Source organism: Centruroides vittatus, unplaced genomic scaffold (genome assembly GCF_030686945.1).
Source record: "Centruroides vittatus isolate TY-2023 unplaced genomic scaffold, ASM3068694v2 scaffold_435, whole genome shotgun sequence".
NCBI lineage: Eukaryota > Metazoa > Arthropoda > Arachnida > Scorpiones > Buthidae > Centruroides > Centruroides vittatus.
In genome coordinates, this window is record NW_027122708.1 from 6,461,816 (window position 1) to 6,484,746 (window position 22,931).

A 22,931-nucleotide genomic window follows, 5' to 3' on the forward strand; every position below is an offset into this window, starting at 1 on the left:
GTGCATCAATTCACACTTTAATTGGTCTTATTCAACACTTTTATTTGATTCTGTATATTGAAATCTAATAAGGTTCTGGTAACCTCCCTCTGTGTAATGTACATTTACATAATATTTCTCTAGTTTCTTAATAAATTATGAGAGATCCAAACCTTTTTTTTTTTTTTTTTGATATTTTTACCTAAATTTTCGAATTATTTGAACTAATTTCTTAACACCATCTTTAAAATAACATTGCCAGAAAAAGGGATTGAATGTCACCCTTTTCATCAACAACTGCTAGAGTTTATCCACAACAACCATTAAAAGTTTATAACTCTCCTTCGAGAACGTCGACATTTGCCCATACAAATATCTTTGATCTAGTATTGCACAAATCAGAGTTCACAGTTGACATCCAATTTCACCATCTTATCATTGTCCCAGGAATACCTATGACCCAACACCTGCCAAAAGCAACCTTCATCTTTGACAACACTTAATTACATGACCATTTTCCCAGGCTGATCCGAATATAAGACCAATACACCCCCCGGGGTTCTCTCCAAACGTTTGAACTTGTGCACAGTCACATTGTAACCAGTGATCATTATAGTAGTCAGGCAGAAACTATTAATTAGTGCAAAAGTTCCCAAGAAAGGATTCCTTTTCGAACCTCAAAATTTTTAGAAAAGAGGTATGATATCAAAATCAGTGTAAACTCTCTCTCTCGGCCCCCTAAAATTGTATGAGAGTTCAGTTAGTCCTGTTAAATGTAAGAGATAGCTCAAAATGGTTATCTTCAATTTTCTGTCTATGTAATTATTTAATTGTTATTCTTTAAATTTTTGATTTTTCTTGTTAATGGTGTCCTTTACTCGTATATTGTGTACGCCTTACCAATGACCCCTCTCTCCCTCCTCCACTCGACCTGACAAACTGATCCTAACCTCAAGGGATCAGAAAAAGTAAACATGCCAGCCACTGACAAAGTGGGCAGGTTCAAAAAACCTGTAGCCGGAGAAAAGGGTAAGACTCCCGTCCTAATCCCAGTTACCCAGAATTAACCATAACAATATTTATAAAACTATGCAAACTTAAAACAGTGAAAGTGTACTCATATAAAAACATTTTATTTTGTTCAATGGTTAAGATGAGTATATTTTAATATATTTATAATTAAAATATATTTTTAATTATAAATATATTAAAATATACTTATCTTAACCATTTAATAACCAACAATAATTTACATTTTGTTCAATGGTTAAGATATTATCAAATTTATATTTTTAATAATCCTGAAACAAATAATTGTAAAATTAGAGATTTTATGAAATGAAGTTCTTAGAAATGTTGTAAATGCACTAACAAAAGAATATTACAACAAAAGTTTAATTTTTTTCCCCACGTATTTTAAGAAAATTATAAAACTTTATACCTGTCCTTGTGCATCTCTTGGTGATTGACCTTGATAAAATACAAGAGCAAGACCAAAGTCTGCTATACAAGCAGTCATATCTCGTTTTAATAGTACGTTTTTACTCTTGAAATCTCTATGGGCAATAGATGGCTTATATCCTTCACCTTTACGTGGGGGTAATTCTTCATGTAAATGAGTAAGACCTTTTGCTATAGATATAGCAATACTCAAAAGTTCCTTCCAAGTGATAAGATTCGCCTAATGAAAAAATTACAAGTAAAATATATTATTTAAATATCAAAAATTAAAAACATGTTTCTGATACTCAAACAAATTATTGAAAATTTAAAGTGTTCATTCAAGCAAAATTTTATTTTATAATAATACTTAAATGTTTTATTAATTATTTATATAAATTTAAATATTTACAATAAATATATTTTCTATTAAAAAATATATAATTTACCTTTAAATAATCACAAAGAGAACCTTTCTCATGATATGCTGTAATTAACCAATATTCTGAATGCATACTATCTCCATGCTTTTCTACCCCCATCCACGTCAATATATTTTCATGTTTCATTTGGGGTAATCTATAAATTTCTTGCTCCACAAACCAAGAATTTTTATCCTGTAAAAATAAACAAACTATTCTTATTTCAAATTTAACAATTAGTAATTTCAAAAGATATTAAAAGAAACAAATTAGGTTATTAATTAGTGCCTTTCATCTCAATTATATTCATGATAACTAAATTATATTGCTAATAAATTATCTTTAAACACAGAGTTGTTCTGATATCAATTATTTATACAATTACTACAAGTAATCATTTAAATTACAACTAGGACATCACACAACTTTGTCATATCGTGACAGAATTGAGGCAAGCCAAAAAGAAAGAAGCAATCCCTTCACCTGTTAGGCATAGAAGAGACAATCCTTATACCTAACAAATGCAGACAAGCAAATTTTGCACTTACCGCCTCAAAAGAGGCTAACCTTGTACCTGCCAGCCACATGAGAGAGAATTCTTGCACTTGCTGACATGGAGATGCAATGCAAGAACAAAGCAATAGCCATCAATTGTTTTGTTTTTGTGTTTTGTTCATTTTTCATGTCCACTTCCATTAAGCACACACAACGCTGTTTTTATTTTTGATCCCTAGGTTAAATTCCATTAGGCATGCTTAGTCACATTAGAGAGCATGGACATTGATAATATACAAAGATGTTAAAGTGACAAAGTCATGGACTCCTATTTTCACTTTTCAAGATCTGTTATATATAACAGAGGAAACATAGGTTAATCAGTCAAAAAACAAATGATCCTCTCAAGAGTTTTACATTTTTAGAGTTGGGACCTTGAAATGTCAAAAAATGAAAAAAAATCTGGGTTTTATTGTATGTATGTTAGTGTGGGAAAGCATGATTTTGTTCACCCTCTTTGAAGCTCAGTAACTCCTGTGCTTTTTGTCAAAAATTTCTGAAATTTTTGCAGGGTGGTTTGTGTATTAGGGAGATTGATGCTATTAAATTTTGGTGGTTAAAAGGTTGACAGGGTGGGAAGATAAAGGGGGTCATGTGTTGTACCTTGAGTACGGTTGGACTTAAATGATAATTTTACTTATTATTAGTATTTACAATTTTCTGTAAAACCCATCCCTATCATCAAAATTAAGCTTTTTGCCATTTTATAATAATTAAAAATATAAAAAGTTTTTAATAATAAAATATCATAACAGATGGTCCCACATGTGCAATTTTACTTTGTACAAAAACACAATTGCCGAGAAAGTTAAGCAACTCATTACTGGATTTTTTACATTTAAATGGATCCACATTACATTTCTGGATTCCTTGTCTCAATTAATGAAAAATGGCAAAGTTTTATCAAAATCGGCCTATTAAATTTTCAGAATAAACTTGATTCTATAAGCCCATAGAAGACATACTAAAAACCATGAAACATCACATAACGAAGTCATGCGATTCATGTGATATTGCTTTGTCATGCACACTTGTGAAACAATCTTATAACTCAAAAATGAAGTCATGGACCCCTAATTTTTATTACATTTTTAGAGTCCTCATTACAGTTAATGGAAAATGGCAAAGTTTAATCAAAATTGATCAAAAAAGATTTTGAGAATGAACAATTCTGTAAGCCAAATAGGCTTTGCTAACACTTCACCTCAAATATGATAATAAAACTCTAGGTAAAAGTGCCGCTTGTTCAGTTTGAGTTTTTATAAAAAACAATACAAAATAAGCATAAAATATAACTTCAAAAATTCTATTATGTTAATAAAAGACATGTATGCAATTTTAATAATATAATTTAGTGTAATGATAAAAACTATAATTAAAATAATTTAATTAAAAATATATTATTATATACATAATCATCTCCATACATCTAGAAGAGTGGAAACATTTCATTATATATAACAAAAGTGCAATAGCTCAAACAAAATGAATGGCACAAGCCCAGAAACAACTAGTAAACTAGTATAAAGAAGTTATATGAGCACAAAATATTATGTGAGCTTCAGTTTACTGATTTATAGTACAATGAATTAAAATAATTTTGTGAAAATCAGAATTAATTGAATAATGAGAAGGAAAGAACCTATCTAAATTAGAGAATGAACAGTTCTGTAATAATTCTATTATTATAATCATAGCTTAATTTAATTTAAATCTGCTTATGTTATTAAGAAAAGTTGTCTATTCTTATTTTTAAACTGTACAAATGCATGAAATAATTTATTGAATTTGAAATTTTAAGAATAGGCAAGTTTCCTTATTAATTATTGTGATTTGGATGGTTTAAAATATCTCTGATTACTGAAGTCAATTTTAACAAAAGATGAAGGGATGCCAACTAGAGGCAGCAAGCATTTATTGCAACGTTATTGAGATGGGCATACAAAACAATTCATTTATTTTGGAATATTCTGTTGTTAATTGACATTTATTGTACATATGACTGTGCAAATGGGGAGGGAAAGGCAGTGGCAATGACGAAATGTATACAGAAGGGGGGAGTAAAAAATAAAGCAAAATCTGTCATCATATGTGCACACCAACAGATATATATGTAAAAAAAAAAAAAAACAGAAACAAAATGATCTTTATTCAGATCTAAAAGTAAAACTTTGCTGAATATGAAACTGATTTATGCAAATAACAAAAAAAAAAACCACCAATCAACTTTCACAACCTCAGCAATGTATTTACTAAGATAATTATTTTATCTCAATAAAACAATTGACAGATCTCTCTTTGATTAATTATTTATCTTTATTTGTTACTGCATTATACATATTTATTTTATTGTTTTTATGTTACTTTTATGTTAGTTTAAATTTTAAACTCTTGTTCCTTTTGTTTTTTTAATTCAAATATTATGCTCCATGTTTTAAATTGTATATCTTCAGTTCTTTTCTTTGAAATTTCTATAACTGAAGTAAGTCAAACTGATTGAAAATGCTTTTATCTTAACAATTACTTTGTTGGAATTATAAAAATTGATTTTTTATTTGCATCAACATTTTCTCCATTTTTTGATCCTCTACATCTTATTTTATATCTTTGGATAAACTTTGATTTATTTCATAATCCTTCAGGTTCAAAGTATTTTAGAATACAGTGTACAGTACATATTACCATTCTACTTTGCTTAAAGAAGCAGCAATGTGCATGAATTAAGAAAATATATAAACATAGCTAAAATACACAAGTAAATGCACATTGTAATGCACATAAGGTCATTATAATATATAAATGTTTTGCTGTATATGTAGATAATATGACGAATTTAGTCTCTGTAATCCAAATTATTATTGGTAGACCAATCTCACAGCAATATCATTGGCAAATTGGTTTTATTTTTTAAAGGTTACATCATATGCATTTTGGGCTGGTGAAATATCTTCCAACCCCTCCTCAGTGAATATACATTGGTGGGAATTACAACTATATTTCCATGGGTGGGAGGGCAAACCTTCCTCACATATGCTGATATCAAGTTTAAAAAATGTTTCCACCACCAATGTATAATAAACTCACTAAAATATCCAATAATTAAATAAACTGACGAACAAATGTATAGATATTCCCAAAGCATGGGTTACACCACAAATTTATAACATTATTAGTTCCAGTAAACTTCATTTGACACTTTTACCATTCGTAAAAGTGTCAAATGAAGTTTACTGGAACTAATAATGTTATAAATTTGTGGTGTAACTAGGGATTGCAATCCAGCAGTGTTTTGAATCCAGCTGGATTTTTGCTGGATTGAAATCATTCCAGCTGAATCCAGGGCGGATGTATTTTTGGTGCAATAGTATTATCTGTCTATCTATCTATCCTTATGTTTTTTAAATGAAATAAAACATTTTTAAAAAATACTTAAGAAGCTTTTATTATTTAGACTGGTCATTATAAATCAGTAAAACTTCTTACACATTTAAGTAGTAAACTTAACTTTGGTTCGGTTAACACTTGAGATAGAGATAATTAACTTTAAATGTTTAGTTAGATTATAATTATAACATAATCTTTAAGTTAAATAATAGCAAAGGTAATTCTACTGATTAATTTATATTAATATATTATAATAATGTAAGGACGGATAATCAGTGGCTAAGTGGCTATCAGTCTTACCAGTTTTCTTATATAGGCTCTACATATTAGTCTGTAGTTATTTATAAGTATATAAAACTATGTACTGGAAGTAGAATAAGTTAAATAAACTACACCTTTATCAATCCAGCAAAATTTAATAAAATAATAACGTTTTCAATCGTTTTTAACGATCTTCCTCGGTTACAAAAAAAGTAGAACATTAAATATAGAACATAAAATGTGTTCGGAATAAATATAAAAATTAACGGAAAACGTCCGAACGGACAAAATATAGATAAATAAACAAAATAAATAGCGGAAAAAGTATATACAGGGTGTTTTTTTTTAACTGACGGTACTCAGAAACATCTGTAGAGCAATCTAACAGCCGGACTGTCGCCAAATTTGGGAGAGTGACTAAGGACGACATGGAAAAGAGATTCCGCGAAAAAAAAAGTAATACCTAAATTCGCCGGTAGAGGAGGATTTGGCGCTGTTGTAGCGAAAAAGTTACCAGCACTTCACTGAAGAAAGGGTCATCAGTCGCTTTTTTCCACTTGCATGGCCGCCTCGCTCCTCGGATCTAACCCCATGTTACTTTTTCCTGCGGGGTTACTTAAAGTCCAAGGTCTATCTATCTTAGTAGTGTTCCAAACTTGATGACTTTGAAGGACAACGTTTCTCAAACCGTGATGAACATTCCTGCGGACATGTTACGTTCGGCCATAGAGAACACGGTGTTCAGGATGCAATACCTTTTCCAGCAGGACGGTGATCACATTGAAGAAGAGAGGTTATTTGCTGAGTAATTAAACTTTCGTTATTACACTGAAACCTCTGTCTGATTATTCATTCGTGTGTTTGTTAATTGCAGCTGAATTTTATGCAGATTCTTAGCTGTTTCGCTACAACAGCGCCAAATCCATCCCTACCGGCAAATTTGGGTACTACTTTTTTCTTCGCGGAATCTCTTTCCCATGTCGTCCTTAGTCACTCTCCCAAATTTGGCGACAGTCCGGCTGTTAGATTGCTCTACAGATGTCTCTGAGTACCGTCAGTTTAAAAAAAAACACCCTGTACAGTAATACCTCGACTTACGCTACCCCGACTTACGCGAACCCGGAGTTACGCGATTTTCAAATCTCGACGATTCGTCTTTTGTTTGAGCGCCACGCAACCCTTGATTACTCACTCCCCCCAAACTATTGTTCAGCTTACAGGTTCGGACGTGTCGCGCGGAATCGACGCATAGCTACAATTTATTTTGACTTATTTATTTCTGTGTTATATCTATGGAGACTTGAGACTCTACTGTGTCATCCAAACGAAGTAGAACTGATTCTTCTGCATCAAACAAGAAAAGAAAAACTCCATCTTTAATAATGTTAACTTTACATTCCAAAGACTTCGATACAAAAATGAAAATTTGTAAATTGGCAAAACTTGATCCTTTAGACCCAGTTCAATCAGATGATCGAATAACGGTTGGAAACTTGACAGAAGGCCTCAGTTTAATTAAAAAAAGGTTACAAATTTTAGAAAATATAGACTCCAACGAAGAGCGCATTTCTTCTACAAAACGAAAAATAAAAAAAAATTATTAGCATGCTACGAGGAAATTTTGCGGGAGAAAAAATCTTTGAGCCGTCAGACAAATTTGTTAGATTTTAGGAAGCCTTCTATAACAAAATAACTTCGATTTACGATTTTAATAATATAATTTGTTATACATATGTATTATCTAAGATTTTATTAAACATTTTTTTCTAAATTGTTGTTTTCTTTAGTCTCCGGCCCCAATTAAAAATAATTAGTATGTATTTATATGCGAAGTTATACCCCGACTTACGCGAATTCAACTTACGCAGTTATCGCTCGGTCCCACCTATCGCATAAGTTCGGGGTATTACTGTATATAAGATATAACAACGAAACCAGCATTGTCCGTTAATAACATTAATTAATGTTAAAGAATCTCCACATGGTAGACAATGAGTCCGCATCTCTATGGTTCATACAACCAGTTGTCATGTGCGCCTTGCAGATGTCCAATCTCTCAAGATGTTTGACCATTTGCCTATTCGTCGTCATTTTTATAATTGCCGCTTGATCCCATTGGATGTTAACATCCTTGTGTCTTGTGTGTGATGCCAGCGCAGTGTTATCGAGGTTCTTACTGATTGTACATTTGTGCTCTTGAGCCTTTGTTTTAAACTGCGCATCGTTGCACCCACATAAACAAGCTTGGAATTGAAACGTTGGTTGTGTAAAGGCACCGAATATATACCCGTTGTTGAATTCCGATCCTCTTTCTTTTTATCGTTTCTTAAAAGTTTGAAAACAGTGGGATTACGTCGGTATACAATACGAAAATTATCAGACCTGGCAGTACATCTATGTATCTTGTTTAAAAAAAATGGGATGTAATTAAGCACTATTCTTTTTATATTTATTCGAAACACATTTTATGTTCTATAGTTAATGTTGTATTTTTTTTGTAACTGAGGAAGATCGTTAAAAGCGATTGAATACATTATTATTTTATTAAATTTTGCTGGATTGATTAAGGTATAGTTGATTTATAAGTAATTTAATTATTAGTGTTAGTAAAGTAGTGAGTAAATAATTAGTAAGTAATTAGTAGCAGTCTAGTAGTTAGCAAAGCGGCAACGCGACAACGTAGACTTTTGTGCAATTATTTAGAAAGCTAATTGAGTATTTGCGGATCCAGCAGGCCGAAAAATGCGCTGGATCCAGCTGGATTGCTGGATGAGGGATCCAGCAATTGCAATCCCTAGGTGTAACCCATGCTTTGGGAATATCTATACATTTGTTCGTCAGTTTATTTAATTATTGGATATTTTAGTGAGTTTATTATACATTGGTGGTGGAAACATTTTTTAAACTTGATATCAGCATATGTGAGGAAGGTTTGCCCTCCCACCCATGGAAATATAGTTGTAATTCCCACCAACGTATATTCACTGAGGAGGGGTTGGAAGATATTTCACCAGCCTGAAATGCATATGATGTAACCTTTAAAAAATAAAACCAATTTGCCAATGATATTGCTGTGAGATTGGTCTACCAATAATAATTTGGATTACAGAGGCTAAATTCGTCATATTAAGGTCATTATAATTAAAGTTCCACTTTGAAATGGCCATGAAAGGAAAACTACTGTTATCAAACGTGGTAATAGTTTACAGGAAGTCATAGAATTTTATTTTCCACCAAAAAAAAAAAAAGTTTAAAAACTTACCACCAACCATTTCAAAGTGGAACTTTAATTATAATGTCCCTGTATTTTGGATAAACATTAATAACAGCTAAACAATAACTCAACTAAAATTTCCCAATTTATTTGGACATTTTATTTCAACTTGGTAAAAAAAACAAAAAAATGTATAAATGAATTTTTATGTGATGTTTGGACTGACAAATTAAACCAGTATGTGAAAAAAATAAATGAAAGAAAACAACATTAGAGTATATGACAGATTAGCTGGGACCTATCAAATAAAATCTGTAAATGTGAAAAACATTTAAGTAGAAAAGGTATAACGAAGCATTACCAAATAATCTGTTAGATTATCAAGTTATACTAGGCTATAATAACCAGATACAAAGCAACCTGGCTAGAGGTAAGCAGTTAAACACTATTTCATGATAAATTTTATAATTATAAGTTAAATGAAAAACCAGTATATTTTAATTAATTAATAGCTTTTGAAGTGAAGATTAAATGGAGGTCCAGATAGTGTAACTGACAATGCATCTGCATGGGACTTGAACCTGCAGGTTTTGCAGGTTCAAGTCCCACCCTAGGCAAATCCTTTTCTTTCAGAATATTCTAAAATTAAAATTTTATAATTATTAAATTTATCATAATATAGCACCTTAAACTGATTACCTCTAGCCAAACTGCTTTTGTATGTGTGTTATTAAGTAGCCTTAATACAGCCTGATAAATAGTCTGACAGATTGTTCTGTAATACTAGTAAATGAAGCTAATGCATATAGTACAACCTTATTGCATAGTGCATTACTGTCTATCTGTCTATAATAATAATAATGCTACTACTATAAAATCTTTTTTTGATTATTGAAAGTAATTTTTAGAACAACTTAATTTTTTTCTTAAAATCACAATTTCTTAAATAATTTCTCTAAATGTATTAATTATCCACAATAACCGTGCAAAATACTCAAATTAATTGTAAATTACTTAGTTCCTACATATAAATGTCTCATACTAAGAGCCAATGAGCTTCAGAGCTTTAAGTAAATTTTATAGCTAAAATTAATTGAATTATTGGTACTGTGTACTTCTTCATAACAAACTGCATATAAGGACAGCCATAGGATGGATGAGATGGTACAAGGTGTCAACATACCACTATACAATGTCAGTTCAAAGGCAGATATGTCAGCCATTCACATATACAGTCAAACCTGTTTTTATGCGGGGGATAGGGACCGCATTAAAAAAGACGCATTAAAAAAAAATTTCACGAAACTTCACGAATGGCTGTAAATAATAGTTTTCGCGACACAATTAAAAAATATTTTTTTATGCGGTCAACAGGGACCGCATAAAAAAAAGTCTCACATAGAAAATAACTCAAAACCGTACGAAATAGAATTTATTGACAACAGATGTCAGCACTTGACTGCATCGTCTGGTCTATCGTCTGTTTTACATATTTTTGTCCAGGTGGTGTTTTGTTGACTTAAAAAGTAAATTATTTCATTTTTCGCATATTCATGCAATAATATTACTATAATAAGTGCATTTATGCTATAATAAGTTTATTTAGCTATAATAAGTCAACGTAAGACATGACGAATCGCACGAGACTAGTCGCCAACTATACCGCACAAATTAAAAATTCGCATTAAAAAAATCGCACAAATAAAAATCGCACATAAAAAGAGCACATAAAAACAGGTTTGACTGTAGTTGCTCCCACCTTATCCCATTGTGGATTTGACTAAACCCATGATGGATAGGGGAGAAAAAGGTCTTCTTAGTATGTATAGGACAGAGTTAAAAAATCCATATACACTCCAAGTAATACTAAATTACATTATAAAAGTATTTTTTTATTAAATTTAATTAACAAGAAAATTTAGTCCAATAAAAGCATTTTTTAAACTTACCTGTGGAGGAAATATTTTTACAGCCACATTTACATTTAGAATACGTGCTTTCCAGACAGATCCAAATCTTCCTTGCGCCTTGACTTCTATCAGCTGAATTGGATGAGAACCCAACAATGGTGATGGGAGTGGTGATACTAATGATTCAGCTGTTGGTACTTCATTAAAATATAACATTCTATGATTTCTATAAACCCAATAAGCTACAACAGTTATTAGAGTTAGCCCCACAAATGGAATCAGTGTACACATTAAAATACTAATAACTTGACTACCACTGCTGGTTAACTTAATGGGTATACTTGTTATTGGTTTAGCAGCTAAAAAAATTAAATAGACATCATCTTATCATTTTGTAAAGAACATTTAAAAAAAATTTAAATTCAAAAAATATTCAATAAAAAATGCTATGTTAAATTTTAATCTTAATTTAATATCAAAAATTTCAATCTTAAACAATTTTTAAGAATAAAATGACAAAGTTTTATCAAAATGGAAATATAATACAGTAAAAACAAATGTATTGCTAAACAGATTTATTGCAGTAGAGGATATAGTTAAACCAAATAAAGTTTTATGTTAACCTAATACAAAGTGCATAGGGAACTATATTTCTTTTTGTTAAAGAGGGTTTTATCATTATAGTGATAATCACTGTACTGAGATTTGACTATTTAATAATAAAAAGTGTGATGCAACCTTTGCATAATTTTTTAAGTGTGCTCCAAGCCCATAAATGATTGAGAATCATTGTTTTAAAGAACACTATAACCTCCAAATAGCAGACACCATCGAGACCAGAAGTTTGTCTACTATTGGGAGGTACAGTACACTACATACTAGTGGCCATACTGTATTTTAATGCAGTCATCATATAGTGAAGAGTATGATATATTACAAAAACATCAAATTTGCATTAGGAACGCGAAAATACTGAAAAGTACACATAGCATATATAATTAAAAAATATATACAGTATATTATTTATCTCTTCAGCTGTAAAAATCACATTTTAATTGAATTCTAAAAAGAAATAGATTCAAAAGGATACTTTAATTAAATGAAATATAAAAATTATGACAAAACTAACATTGATTAATTATTAACTCATCAAAAATGATCTGAGTAGAAGTAATGAAAAAAAAAAAAAACTGTTATTACAAAAAGAAGGGTGGACGAAGGTCGGTAGTTTGAATGTTGAGTTACAAAGCCACTTCAAGGTGTGGAAAATGTATTCCATATTCTTGTATTTATAACATCATTTATGATCTAAGCAACTAATAAAAATTGATATACTGATTTATCTGCTTTATACTTATCGAGTAGGTACTTTATACTTATCTGCTTTATACTTAATTTTTCAAACATTTTTACTTTTTTCAATAACTGATTTATTAAAAATTACACTTTAACCACCACATAGCTGTTAAGATCATAAATTATGTCAAAAATGTGAGAAAACCAAATATCGTTTTTGGGTTAATGTGAGCTTAGGTATACAAAATGGCGGCACTTCCGGTAATCTCAAATGTAATGACTAAACGAGTTGCGAAGTAGAGGGAGCTGCTGACAATTGTGTCGTGATATGCAAATTATTTTTTGAAACGCCCCTTGTGTGGAGACACGGTAGGAGAATTGTAGATCTTGCATTGATACTGAATTAGAGTTTTTTAAAACTCCTAATTTTTGAATTTAGTTATTTATTAATAGTAATTTGTTAAAAATGGGTTCGTTTAATATTAATTCTGAAGCATTTTGGGCTGAATGCACCTCTCAATTGTTTTTCCAGTTGTTTGAATCTGACTTTTCCGAATTAGGTATTGATACCAAAATTGATAAAGGTTTTAAATTAGCAGTAACGTTAGGAATACAGCACGTACAGGATGTGTGTAAAAAGTGTTCTAATTTATGTAAATAAAATAATCTATCAAATTGACAGAGAATCATGTATTATGCGATGCCAAACATGCAGAAGCAATTCTTCGGCTTTTGAAGGAACATTTAAAGGGAAATGCGGTAAAATCTCATGGAATCGAATTTTTTCGTTTATGTGGCATTACATTGGATTAGACTGCTCTACTACAACAGCCGCTTTAGCCTCAGGTATTTCTAATAGAGCTGGAATAGACTGGTCAAACCATGTCCGTTTTGTAATGATGGTTGCTATGCATAATTTAACTACATTTAAAATTGGCGGGCCAAACAAAACTGTAGAAATAGACAAAACAGTCATATGCAAACGCAAATATGAAAAAGGTCGGAAATTGAAAAGTACAAAATGGGTTGTCGGTGGAATATGCAGAGAAGACAGGAACTGCTTTATTTGTCAAGTGAATGATCGATCCGAAATCACTTTAAACTGGATAATTTCTAAATTTGTTAACTCAGGGAGTGGAAAGGCTATACGCATATAGACCAACGAGTGGAAAGGCTATACTGACCAACGAGTGGAAAGGCTATACGCATATAGACGATCTGCACGGAATCGATATTGAACATAGAACAGTCAACCATTCAGAAAATTTTGTTAATCCAACTACTGGCGATCACACCCAAAATATTGAAAGACTCTGGGGGTATTTAAAAAATTAAAAAAATCTGCCGAAACATTATACCAACGATCTATCCGATTCGTACATGTATGTATTTATGTACAAGAGGTTTTTAGATTGGCCATCTAAGAAACCCGGCGAAAGATTTTATATATTCTTACAACATTTAAGAAAGATATTTCCTGGATCAGGCAGAATTCCCGAATGGAAAGAACTGGAGACTGTTCCCGCCGCTCCCGTTTGTACTAATAAGAAAAAAGTGAAAAAGGAAACATGCAAGAAATGTGACGTTACAAAAAAGAGCGAAAAAAACCACTAAGAAGAAACGAAATCAGACCGGTCTGTCAGAATCAACTGTTGTAGAAAACAAGCGTCGGAAGAAGGAAAAAGAAGCATCTTAATGTAAGTAAATCTGTTTTTTCAATTTAATAAATACCTTTTTATATAAAATAGATTTAAAATAGGGATTATTAGTGTCTAATAATCCGTGAGGCCTAATTTGCATAAATAATTTCACCGATAGTCGTAATCAAGATGGCAGCCGGAAGTGCCGCCATTTTTGTATACCAAAGCTCACACTAACCTGTTTTTGTAACTCAACCTTTGAACTTTCACCACATATAAATGTTGATGTCGTAATATTAAAACTGTTTCTTTTTCATTATTACTGTACTATGGTTCTTGTCAAATGAATGAATAACTTTGGAAAAGTTTATGGTTTTTTGATACCATAAGCTTAATTCCAACAATAAGACAAGTTTAATAATGTTAGTATGTATGATGATAAATAGTGATTGACAGCTTAACCAGATTAGTCTTCTCTAACAGATATAGAATATTGTTTGGCTTTTTAAAATCTGCCCTCTTCCCCTATTCCTATTTTAAGCCTGTCTTTATTCAATGCCTACAGTTGAAATTCATCCCCTGAAAGAGAACTCAAACCGATTCTCTGTTTTTGTTTTAAAATATTTCTTACATAATTAATTGTTTCTGAATATTGAAGGTGGGTCTTTGTGTTTTCATAAGGTACGTTATGATGTCCGTTGTTTAGAGTGTCTGCTATTTAGAGATAAATATTATAGATGTCCTATTTGAAGGGTCTGGGGATTGTAGAAATATCCATTAAGTAGAGCTGTCTGCTATTCAGGAGTGTTATTGGAGGTTTCACTGTACTTATATTTAAGCACAAATAAAGGAAAAAGGAATTTATAAATATTTTAGTTCAAAATACATATAATACTAAAACTTTTAAATTTTATTTTACATACATATTTTATTAATAAAATAATTCATATCTTTTATCATAATAAAAACAAATATTAAAATTCAATATTTTAAATATTTTTTGTTTCAAAACATTTTTTCATTTTGTAGGTCTGAATTTTATGGCAAAATTGCTGAAACATTTGTTCTGAAAAATATTTTGAAGGAAGAAATTGTCCTCATAAGATTTTACATTAAACTTGAAACCAAACAAAAACAAAAACTAATTATGATAATTTCAAAAATTAGAATGCAAACGATAACAAAAATTTGATTCAATATCTTACTTTTAATAACAAAGATTCAGAATCAAATAACACATTACCTGCAGTCATTGAAGATAAAAGAATAAGGGAGGATGGATTCATATGTCTTGTACATAAATCTCCTTCGCAACAACAAAAGAATAATTGTAGTTTTGATTCTCTACGAGTCTCCATGCAAGGTGTTTCACTGCTACAATCACGATGATTTCCAACCCAACAACCTATAATAGTATACATAATGAAATGTTAATTTTTTATAAATTATATTATTTGTATGCAAAATAAAATATTCAATCATTATATTTATATTCTTTTTTGTTGAAAATGTTATCAATGTTCTTCACTGCATAGATAATTTTTAATTAATTTCAAATTTTAAATATTTTATTTATTCCAAAATTTAAAGTATAAATTATGCAGATTCTCATCAATAAAAAGATCATACCTATACATATATGACTAATCCCTTGCATCTTTTATTTATCAAATCATTCATAGCAGTAAAAATTTCTTTAGCCATTCTTAATAAGCAAATGTTCAGTAATAATAATAGAGAAAACTCATCCCACTTAATGGCTACATTCTTGAATGAAGCACTTTTACCAGTAAAACGTTATCTTTGTGCCTATAAACATTACATCATATTCATCAAATCTTTCTTCTAAAGATTTAAACATATTTATGTAAAACAGTAGAACTAGTGGCTGCATACTTTTTAATTACAGTAGACCCTTAATTTAACAGACAATAGGTCTGCTGAATCGAGGGCTGTTGACTAAAAAAAGGGGATATCCACTATTGTAAAAGTTTATTAAATAAAATGTATTTTAAAAACAATGAACTTAAAAAAGTACAGGATGTATTAAAATGTTTTTATAATGTATAAGAAAATATATATTATAATAATAATTTATCCAGACTAATAATGTTGACTCATTGGCCCAATCTTTTAGCATGCTCTATTTGCAGAAGAAAAAGTTGCTTTTTTTTTTTTTTTTTAATTTTTCTTTTAGGACAGAAATTTTCATATGTTAAATCTAAAACATATTAAATTGACAACCTACTTTTAAGTTTTTCTGAGAGGACATCTTTCAATGTCCATTGTGATTCTACCATACTCACATTTGGGTAAAGACCCATAATATTCTTGTCAACTCATTCCTAACAAGTAAAACGGCAAAGCTGTATTTGGGACAAGACTATGTCTCGGAGACTCACTACTAAGCAGGATCACTTTGACGCTCAAGGCAAGTCTCGTTCTCATTCTTCTTTGGTATCGCTGGTATTTTCCTCTCCAGCAGTCGTAATTGACCTTGCCATCTCTATAAGTACCTTTCCAGCACCTTTAGTACTTGTGTGGACCCTGAGCCACACCAACATCACCATCAATGAAGAGGCCAACAAGGCAGAAAGCCACGTGCACCTGACCGGTACATGGCAGAGGTCCCTCACGCCAAGCAACCTTCTCCACAAAACGCAAGAAACGACAATTCGAACACTCACAGACTCTTGGACAATAGTCCACAGGAATAAAGAACAAGATCACTTCTGCCCATTCAACCCCTTGCCATACATACATGCCTCAACCCGACAAGCCGGGACTCTTCTGGCCCGTCTAAGAACTGAAATGGCCCCCCGGAATGCTTTCCTCCACTCCCAGCGATCTTCACCTGACTGCCTGCATTGTGACACTTCAGAAACAACTACCCACTATTGGCTTAATTGTCTGCAGTACGCGGAAGCCAGGCAGGCCTTGGGCCACACCTTGTCACTAAACCTAACCTTAGTCCAATCTTTCACCCCGATTTATTGGCCAAACTCCACCCTCGTAAACTTTTGGAAGCCTTAGAATGCTATATACAACGTACTGGCCACTTTGTCTAAATGCCAGGCAGCGCTCTTCAGTGAGAAGGTCGAATCATGGCCAAAGTCGCCATATGAACCAGGTAGAAAAGATGATGATCACTGGTTTTGAGCACGATTGTTCAAACTTCACTGGCCATGACCACAATGCATTTTCAGTGAAATTAACCTATCTAACATTGAAATTTCTCTCTGTTGCATGATGCCCCAGGTTGAATTTTTGTCAATGTGAAAATTTCCTGTTTTTGAAAAAAATAATGGTGGCTATTGTATCGTTCGAAATTATTTTTTTATTTTGCACAAACAAAATATATATATTAATAAATGTAAAAAAATATAATTATATTTCAGAAGTTAGTTTTAATATAAAATTATAAAGACGCACCATCTAGTTTCAAAAACGTTCTGATGATGAAATGAGATATCTCCAGTCAATTGGTCAAGGTAAGCACATGGCAACCAGAAATATGTGGGGAATAACACAGGACAGGTAAATGGGTTTTTTCAAAGATTCGTTTGTCAAACTTCAATTTAGCAACGTTCGCTTTTCGAACTCCCAATGCACGTGTTTGTCAAATTTCAATTTCACAATATTCGTATTTCCATATTTCCAACCAGCAACACGTGCAAATCTCACACTACTGCTTGTTTGTAGAGAGTGTCACCATTGTGTGTTTTATTTTGACTCAGTTCTCGATCCCCTGACTACCTACAAGTTTGGTTTGTTTTATGCGCGCATGATTTGGGCACCTAATACTCTGTGCCAAATTGCATCCCCTGACATGTACTGTACTCCTTCATACCTCTAAGCCAGTAACATAGCAGGCAGTACGATTTTATAAACAAGACATAGTCTTGTCAAAAACTTCAAAGTCAATCCAGATTTGACTCAAAATCTGCAACATCAGCAGGCTAATGTCTTTACAGTCTTGTTAATCAAATCATCAGTGTCATATGTATAAAAATATTATGAACATCAACTCCTTTGTAAAACAGAACAGTTCCTTTCAACCAAATGGTAAATTGATAACTTCCTAATAGTTATCAATGTTAAAAAGCATATATTGTGAATCTTCTTAAACAGTCTCAAGACTGAATTTCCCATCAAATTCATAATTTCATAAAATATCCATATATATACAGTCATACCTCGGTACTCGAACGTTTCAGAGCCCGAACAAATCGGTACTCGACCAAAAATTTCGAAAAAAAAAAAAATGCCCGTTCCCAAACAAAATTTTGGTACTCGAACGGGAAAGCCCGCCAAGTCGACGCCGACGCCACGGCGGCGGCGTCAGTTACGAGACAGTTCAGTTAGGCCTAAATTTATTTAAATTATTTAATTAAAATTCTAATTATTAAATTTAGCAAGAGATGGTGCTTAACGCCTAACTCTAGTACCAAATTATCTTAAATTATTAATATTACTATAGCCATTTGCTAGCCCGATAATACGGCAGTTGTTGGTCTTTACGAGACAGTCATTGTTTGGCATGCACATTAACTTACGCTGTGCTATATTTTTTGAATTAGCATCCTTTTCTTTTGATTTATTAGCCCTTAAACATGGGTCCCAAGAAGAATAAAAGTGAAAGTGGTCAAGTGAAAAGGAAAACAGTGAGAACAACAATCGAACTGAAAAAAGAAATCATTGCTAAACACGAAAATGGAGTGCGTGTTTCGGATCTTGCTGTCAAATATTCTATGGCTAAGTCGACGATATCGACTATTTTAAAGAATAAAGAAACAATAAAAAACATACTAGCGAATCAACTGGGGATTGGAACGCATTAATCTATTTTACATTATTTGTAATGGGAAAAAATGATTTGGAGTTCGAACATATTGGTACTCGAACCTCTTTCTGGAATGGATTATGTTCGAATACCAAGGTACCACTGTATATTTTTTTATGACTAAAATCTATCCATTCATTTTCTTAGAAGTATGATCAATGGATTTTCATGTCAGTAAGAAAGTAAAATTTGAAGGTTCTTCCTGTTTTTGTTCATCAAAAACTTTTAACAAGAAAATATAAAAAATTCTTATTAATCTGAAATAATACAGGAAACAGTTTTGGATCCAAAGAAGTAAGATTTTCCAAATGTGAATACAATATTTACAAGAATAAAAATACCACTGCACAGGCAAATAAAGCTCTCTAAAGTAATCTAATTAAAACATAAATCTGTAATATTTTTACTGTCTACTGAATGTATCATTAAAAATAACTAACTCTATTAAGACTAAAATTTATGCTAATACAATGTTAAATTAAATAAATATGTATAACAAACATCACAAAGCCCGATATGTATATAGAAACATCACCAAACAATCACCTATTTGGACTATAATTCTGCTAATTTAATAATTAATTCCAAGTAATTTGCTACTAGAGGTAGATGTTAGGTGCCATCTCTTATCCAAATTAATAATTATAATTTAAATAATTTATTAAATAATTTAGAACTATATGGAAGAAAAGAACTGACCTGCCTGCAACCTCTGCTTGCCATGCAGTGTGCTTGTCACTTGCACCATCCAGACACCGAGCAAGCCTTCATTTCCAGATGCATTTAAATTTAGATATAACCTTAGGTGGTTAGTCACGATGCCAGCTGGGGGGCGATTCCTATGCCCATAAACTAAGTAAAACTCCACAACAGCACTCAGCCAGCTAATATTTTATCTGACAAGGTGTGTGTATATATATATATATATATATAAGCCAGTGCTGTGATAAACTGCATAAGGTTACATCCAAATTTAAATACATCTGGAAATGAAGGCTTGCTTGGTGTGTGAATGGTGCAACTGGCAAGCACGCCACAGGGCAAGTGGAGGTTGCAGGTTCAAGCCCTGCCCCAGGTCAGTTCTTTTCTTCTAGATGGTTCTAAATTATTTAATAAATTATTTACATTATAATTATTAATTTAGTTAAGAGATTGTGCCTAATGTCTACCTCTAGTAGCAAATTACTTGAAATTAATTTAGTTACGTATTCCGAGACCGTGCCTTCTTTTATGTTTTTTCCCCCATGACTAGGTGTATTAATGGACACAAGGCATTCTTACATCATCTTTATTTCCAAATCTTCTCCAATATGCGTTTCAGGCAAAGGCCCCTCATCCGTTGGCTACACAATAAGACATATTATAAATTTCTTATATTACAAGTGATTTATCATAATAAGTTATGACATATCATAACATCCGGGAATTTCTTTGTGTTGGTACTTATACATTTTGTTTAAAATTACATATTTACAGTTAAAATTGTTAAAATATCGTTGCAGTTTTTTAAAATATATTTATGATTTAAATTACTATTGCAATGGAGGTTTTGTGGTTCGACATCTAGCTTCCTCCAGCATATACCCTTGACACCAGTGTTAAAAGAATCTTTTTTAATCTCGTTGGCATAATGATGCCTCTAAAAACGGTTATACTATAAATCAATTTTTTTAAAATTATTATTAAAACATTCTAATTACCATTATCATTACTGTCATGATTATTTTTGTTGATAGTATTATAAATAGTATTATAATAATTTTAACCAATTATCATGGATTTTTACACTTAAGCTTTTGTTGATGTTATTAGCTTGACTTTTCATTATTTCATAACTTTCTTCGAATTTCCTTTTATACCAATTGGTTTTGTTGTGTAGTATTTTTACTTCATCTTTGTTTATATTACATTTATTTATTGTACAGTGTTCATAAAAAGCTGAATTTATTCTTCTATATTTCAGGTCTGCAATGTGTTCTTTTAGATAAGTTTCCACCTTTCTTTTGGTTTCACCTATGTAGTTTTTTGGTTTTTTGCATGTACGTGGTATTGAATAGACTGCATTTTTTGTACTATATGTCTCTACTGTCTTGTCGCTTGGTTCATGTTTGATTTTTTCAATTCTTTTTTGTAATTTTTCATAGGTTGGAGCTAATTTTATATTCACTCTGTTAAGGTCTCTATTTATTTCTTCGAAGAATCCTTTGATATAAGGGAAGGTTATATATTTTATGTCTGAGTTCTTGTTTCTTGGTTTAATTTGTTCATTCTTATTTTTGGAATTAATTATTAAATTAGCAAAATTTATTATAGCCCAATTATCTAGGCGATCATTTGGTGACATTAAAATAAATAAAAGTTTAAAAGTGCCAGCCCGGAAAGAAAGACCAAGAAAATTTTTAATCACTACATAAGATGACAGTATAATAAACAAGAGATGTGAATGATTAGTGATAGCTATATAGATATAGACAATTTAATTCGTTTATTTATTTATTCTAAAAATTTTATGTATTCCAGAGGTTTAAAATTAAAGAAAGTATGTATGCCATAAAAATTGGCACTTTCCAATTCTTCGATATTATAATTGTTTCAATTGTTTTAAAAAACATTTGAATTCAAAGACCTGAAGCAGGAACAAAGTTCTGAAAATGTTTATCAATGTTACAAAAGGCAATAATACAGATGAATGCAATGAAAGACCCAGATAGAGGTCATTAGGAACACTATTTTAAAAATCAATCAGATTCTATAATACTTTTAAATTAATTTAAATTTAAAAAAAGCATTTTTATAAGTTTAAATTTCTTTTCATTTGTATTTTGCTTCAATACTGACTGTTGACATAATGTTAATTCATCAAGAATTACACAGATACAATGCAAATTATTAAATTAGCCATGTTGTTTCTTATGTTATGTGTTTCATATGTTCAAAGATTATATTACTTCATATACTGAGCTTTAACTGGATTATTGCACATACTTAAAAACAAAAAAAAAAAAAATCTATTCCAGCAATAATTTTAAAGCCATTTATTACTTTAGAGCCACAAATCATCATAAATAAAGAATATAATTTTATCCAAAAGCTAATCTAAAAAAGTATTGAAGATAAAATTATGTTCTATATTTCAAAATTTATGTAAACAGTTCCATTTATAATGTAGTTATAGTAAACTGCTGATTTAATGGACTAATTGATGGAAAGCATTAAAACAAATGTGTACAGTACATATTAATAAAGAACTTAAAATTATCACGAATCAATCCATTCCCTTCACTAGGTAAACAGATTGGTCCCCGCTTACTGTGCTTGGTACAGCCAGCCAAGAATTATCAAACAAGCTGTACATCGTTCAGATGTTATAAAATATCAGTTTTTTTGAGGAAAATCTTATTGACTAAACTTTACTCCTTTATGAAATTAAAAATAATATAAAAACAAATGCTAAAAATATAAACTAATATACACATTAATGCAATAACAACATATCAAAAAGACATTTCAATGCACACAAACATCAGTACTACAAATACCAAATAAAGTACTAAATATCAAGTATTTATCATGAGAATTTGAAAATACATAAATATTTCAAATAAAATACCAAATACTCCCAAAGTATTTGAAATAAGAATTGAAATACTTTTATTCAAAAAAATATCATCCAGCTCTGTTCGTAACATATATAATACTAAAATCCAAAATATTCATCACCACATTAATTAAATCTAATTAACTGTAAATACACAAAACATTACACAATTTTATAAGTTTTATCCCTGATGATGGGCTTCATAGGTTCATAAATATTGGGAAACCAATACAGTAAAACTTGGTTAAGAAGTTCCCTTGTAAGAAGTTTAATTATAAAATTTCCATTTATTTTCCCTTAAGAGATGTGTACATTTTTCCTATTTTCTTAAATGTTCTCATTTAAGAAAATTTCCCACCTAAGTATACTAAAATCATTGTCCACAACTA

At 31.0% G+C, this 22,931-nt stretch overlaps 1 protein-coding gene and 1 long non-coding RNA gene across 3 annotated transcripts in view; one reads left to right on the plus strand and one right to left on the minus strand.

Moving 5' to 3' along the window:
• Positions 1-22,931, minus strand: part of put (activin A receptor type 2 punt) — an 85,157-nt gene that overhangs the window by 41,660 nt on the left and 20,566 nt on the right. For both annotated transcript variants that reach the window (XR_010882852.1, XM_067287151.1), the window contains exons 3-6: positions 15,345-15,506; positions 11,205-11,524; positions 1,869-2,036; positions 1,421-1,660 (exon numbers count right to left, since the gene is read on the minus strand). Coding sequence is in view for 1 of the 2 variants with exons in the window: in XM_067287151.1 (XP_067143252.1) it covers positions 1,421-1,660; positions 1,869-2,036; positions 11,205-11,524; positions 15,345-15,506 (890 nt within the window). In the remaining variant the exon portion in view is untranslated. The remainder of the gene's footprint in view (positions 1-1,420; positions 1,661-1,868; positions 2,037-11,204; positions 11,525-15,344; positions 15,507-22,931) is intronic.
• The window catches only part of LOC136989116 (uncharacterized), a 65,751-nt gene continuing 59,268 nt past the window's right edge, over positions 16,449-22,931 (plus strand). Inside the window, exon 1 of the long non-coding RNA XR_010882863.1 lies at positions 16,449-16,488. This is a non-coding gene — a long non-coding RNA (uncharacterized lncRNA). The remainder of the gene's footprint in view (positions 16,489-22,931) is intronic.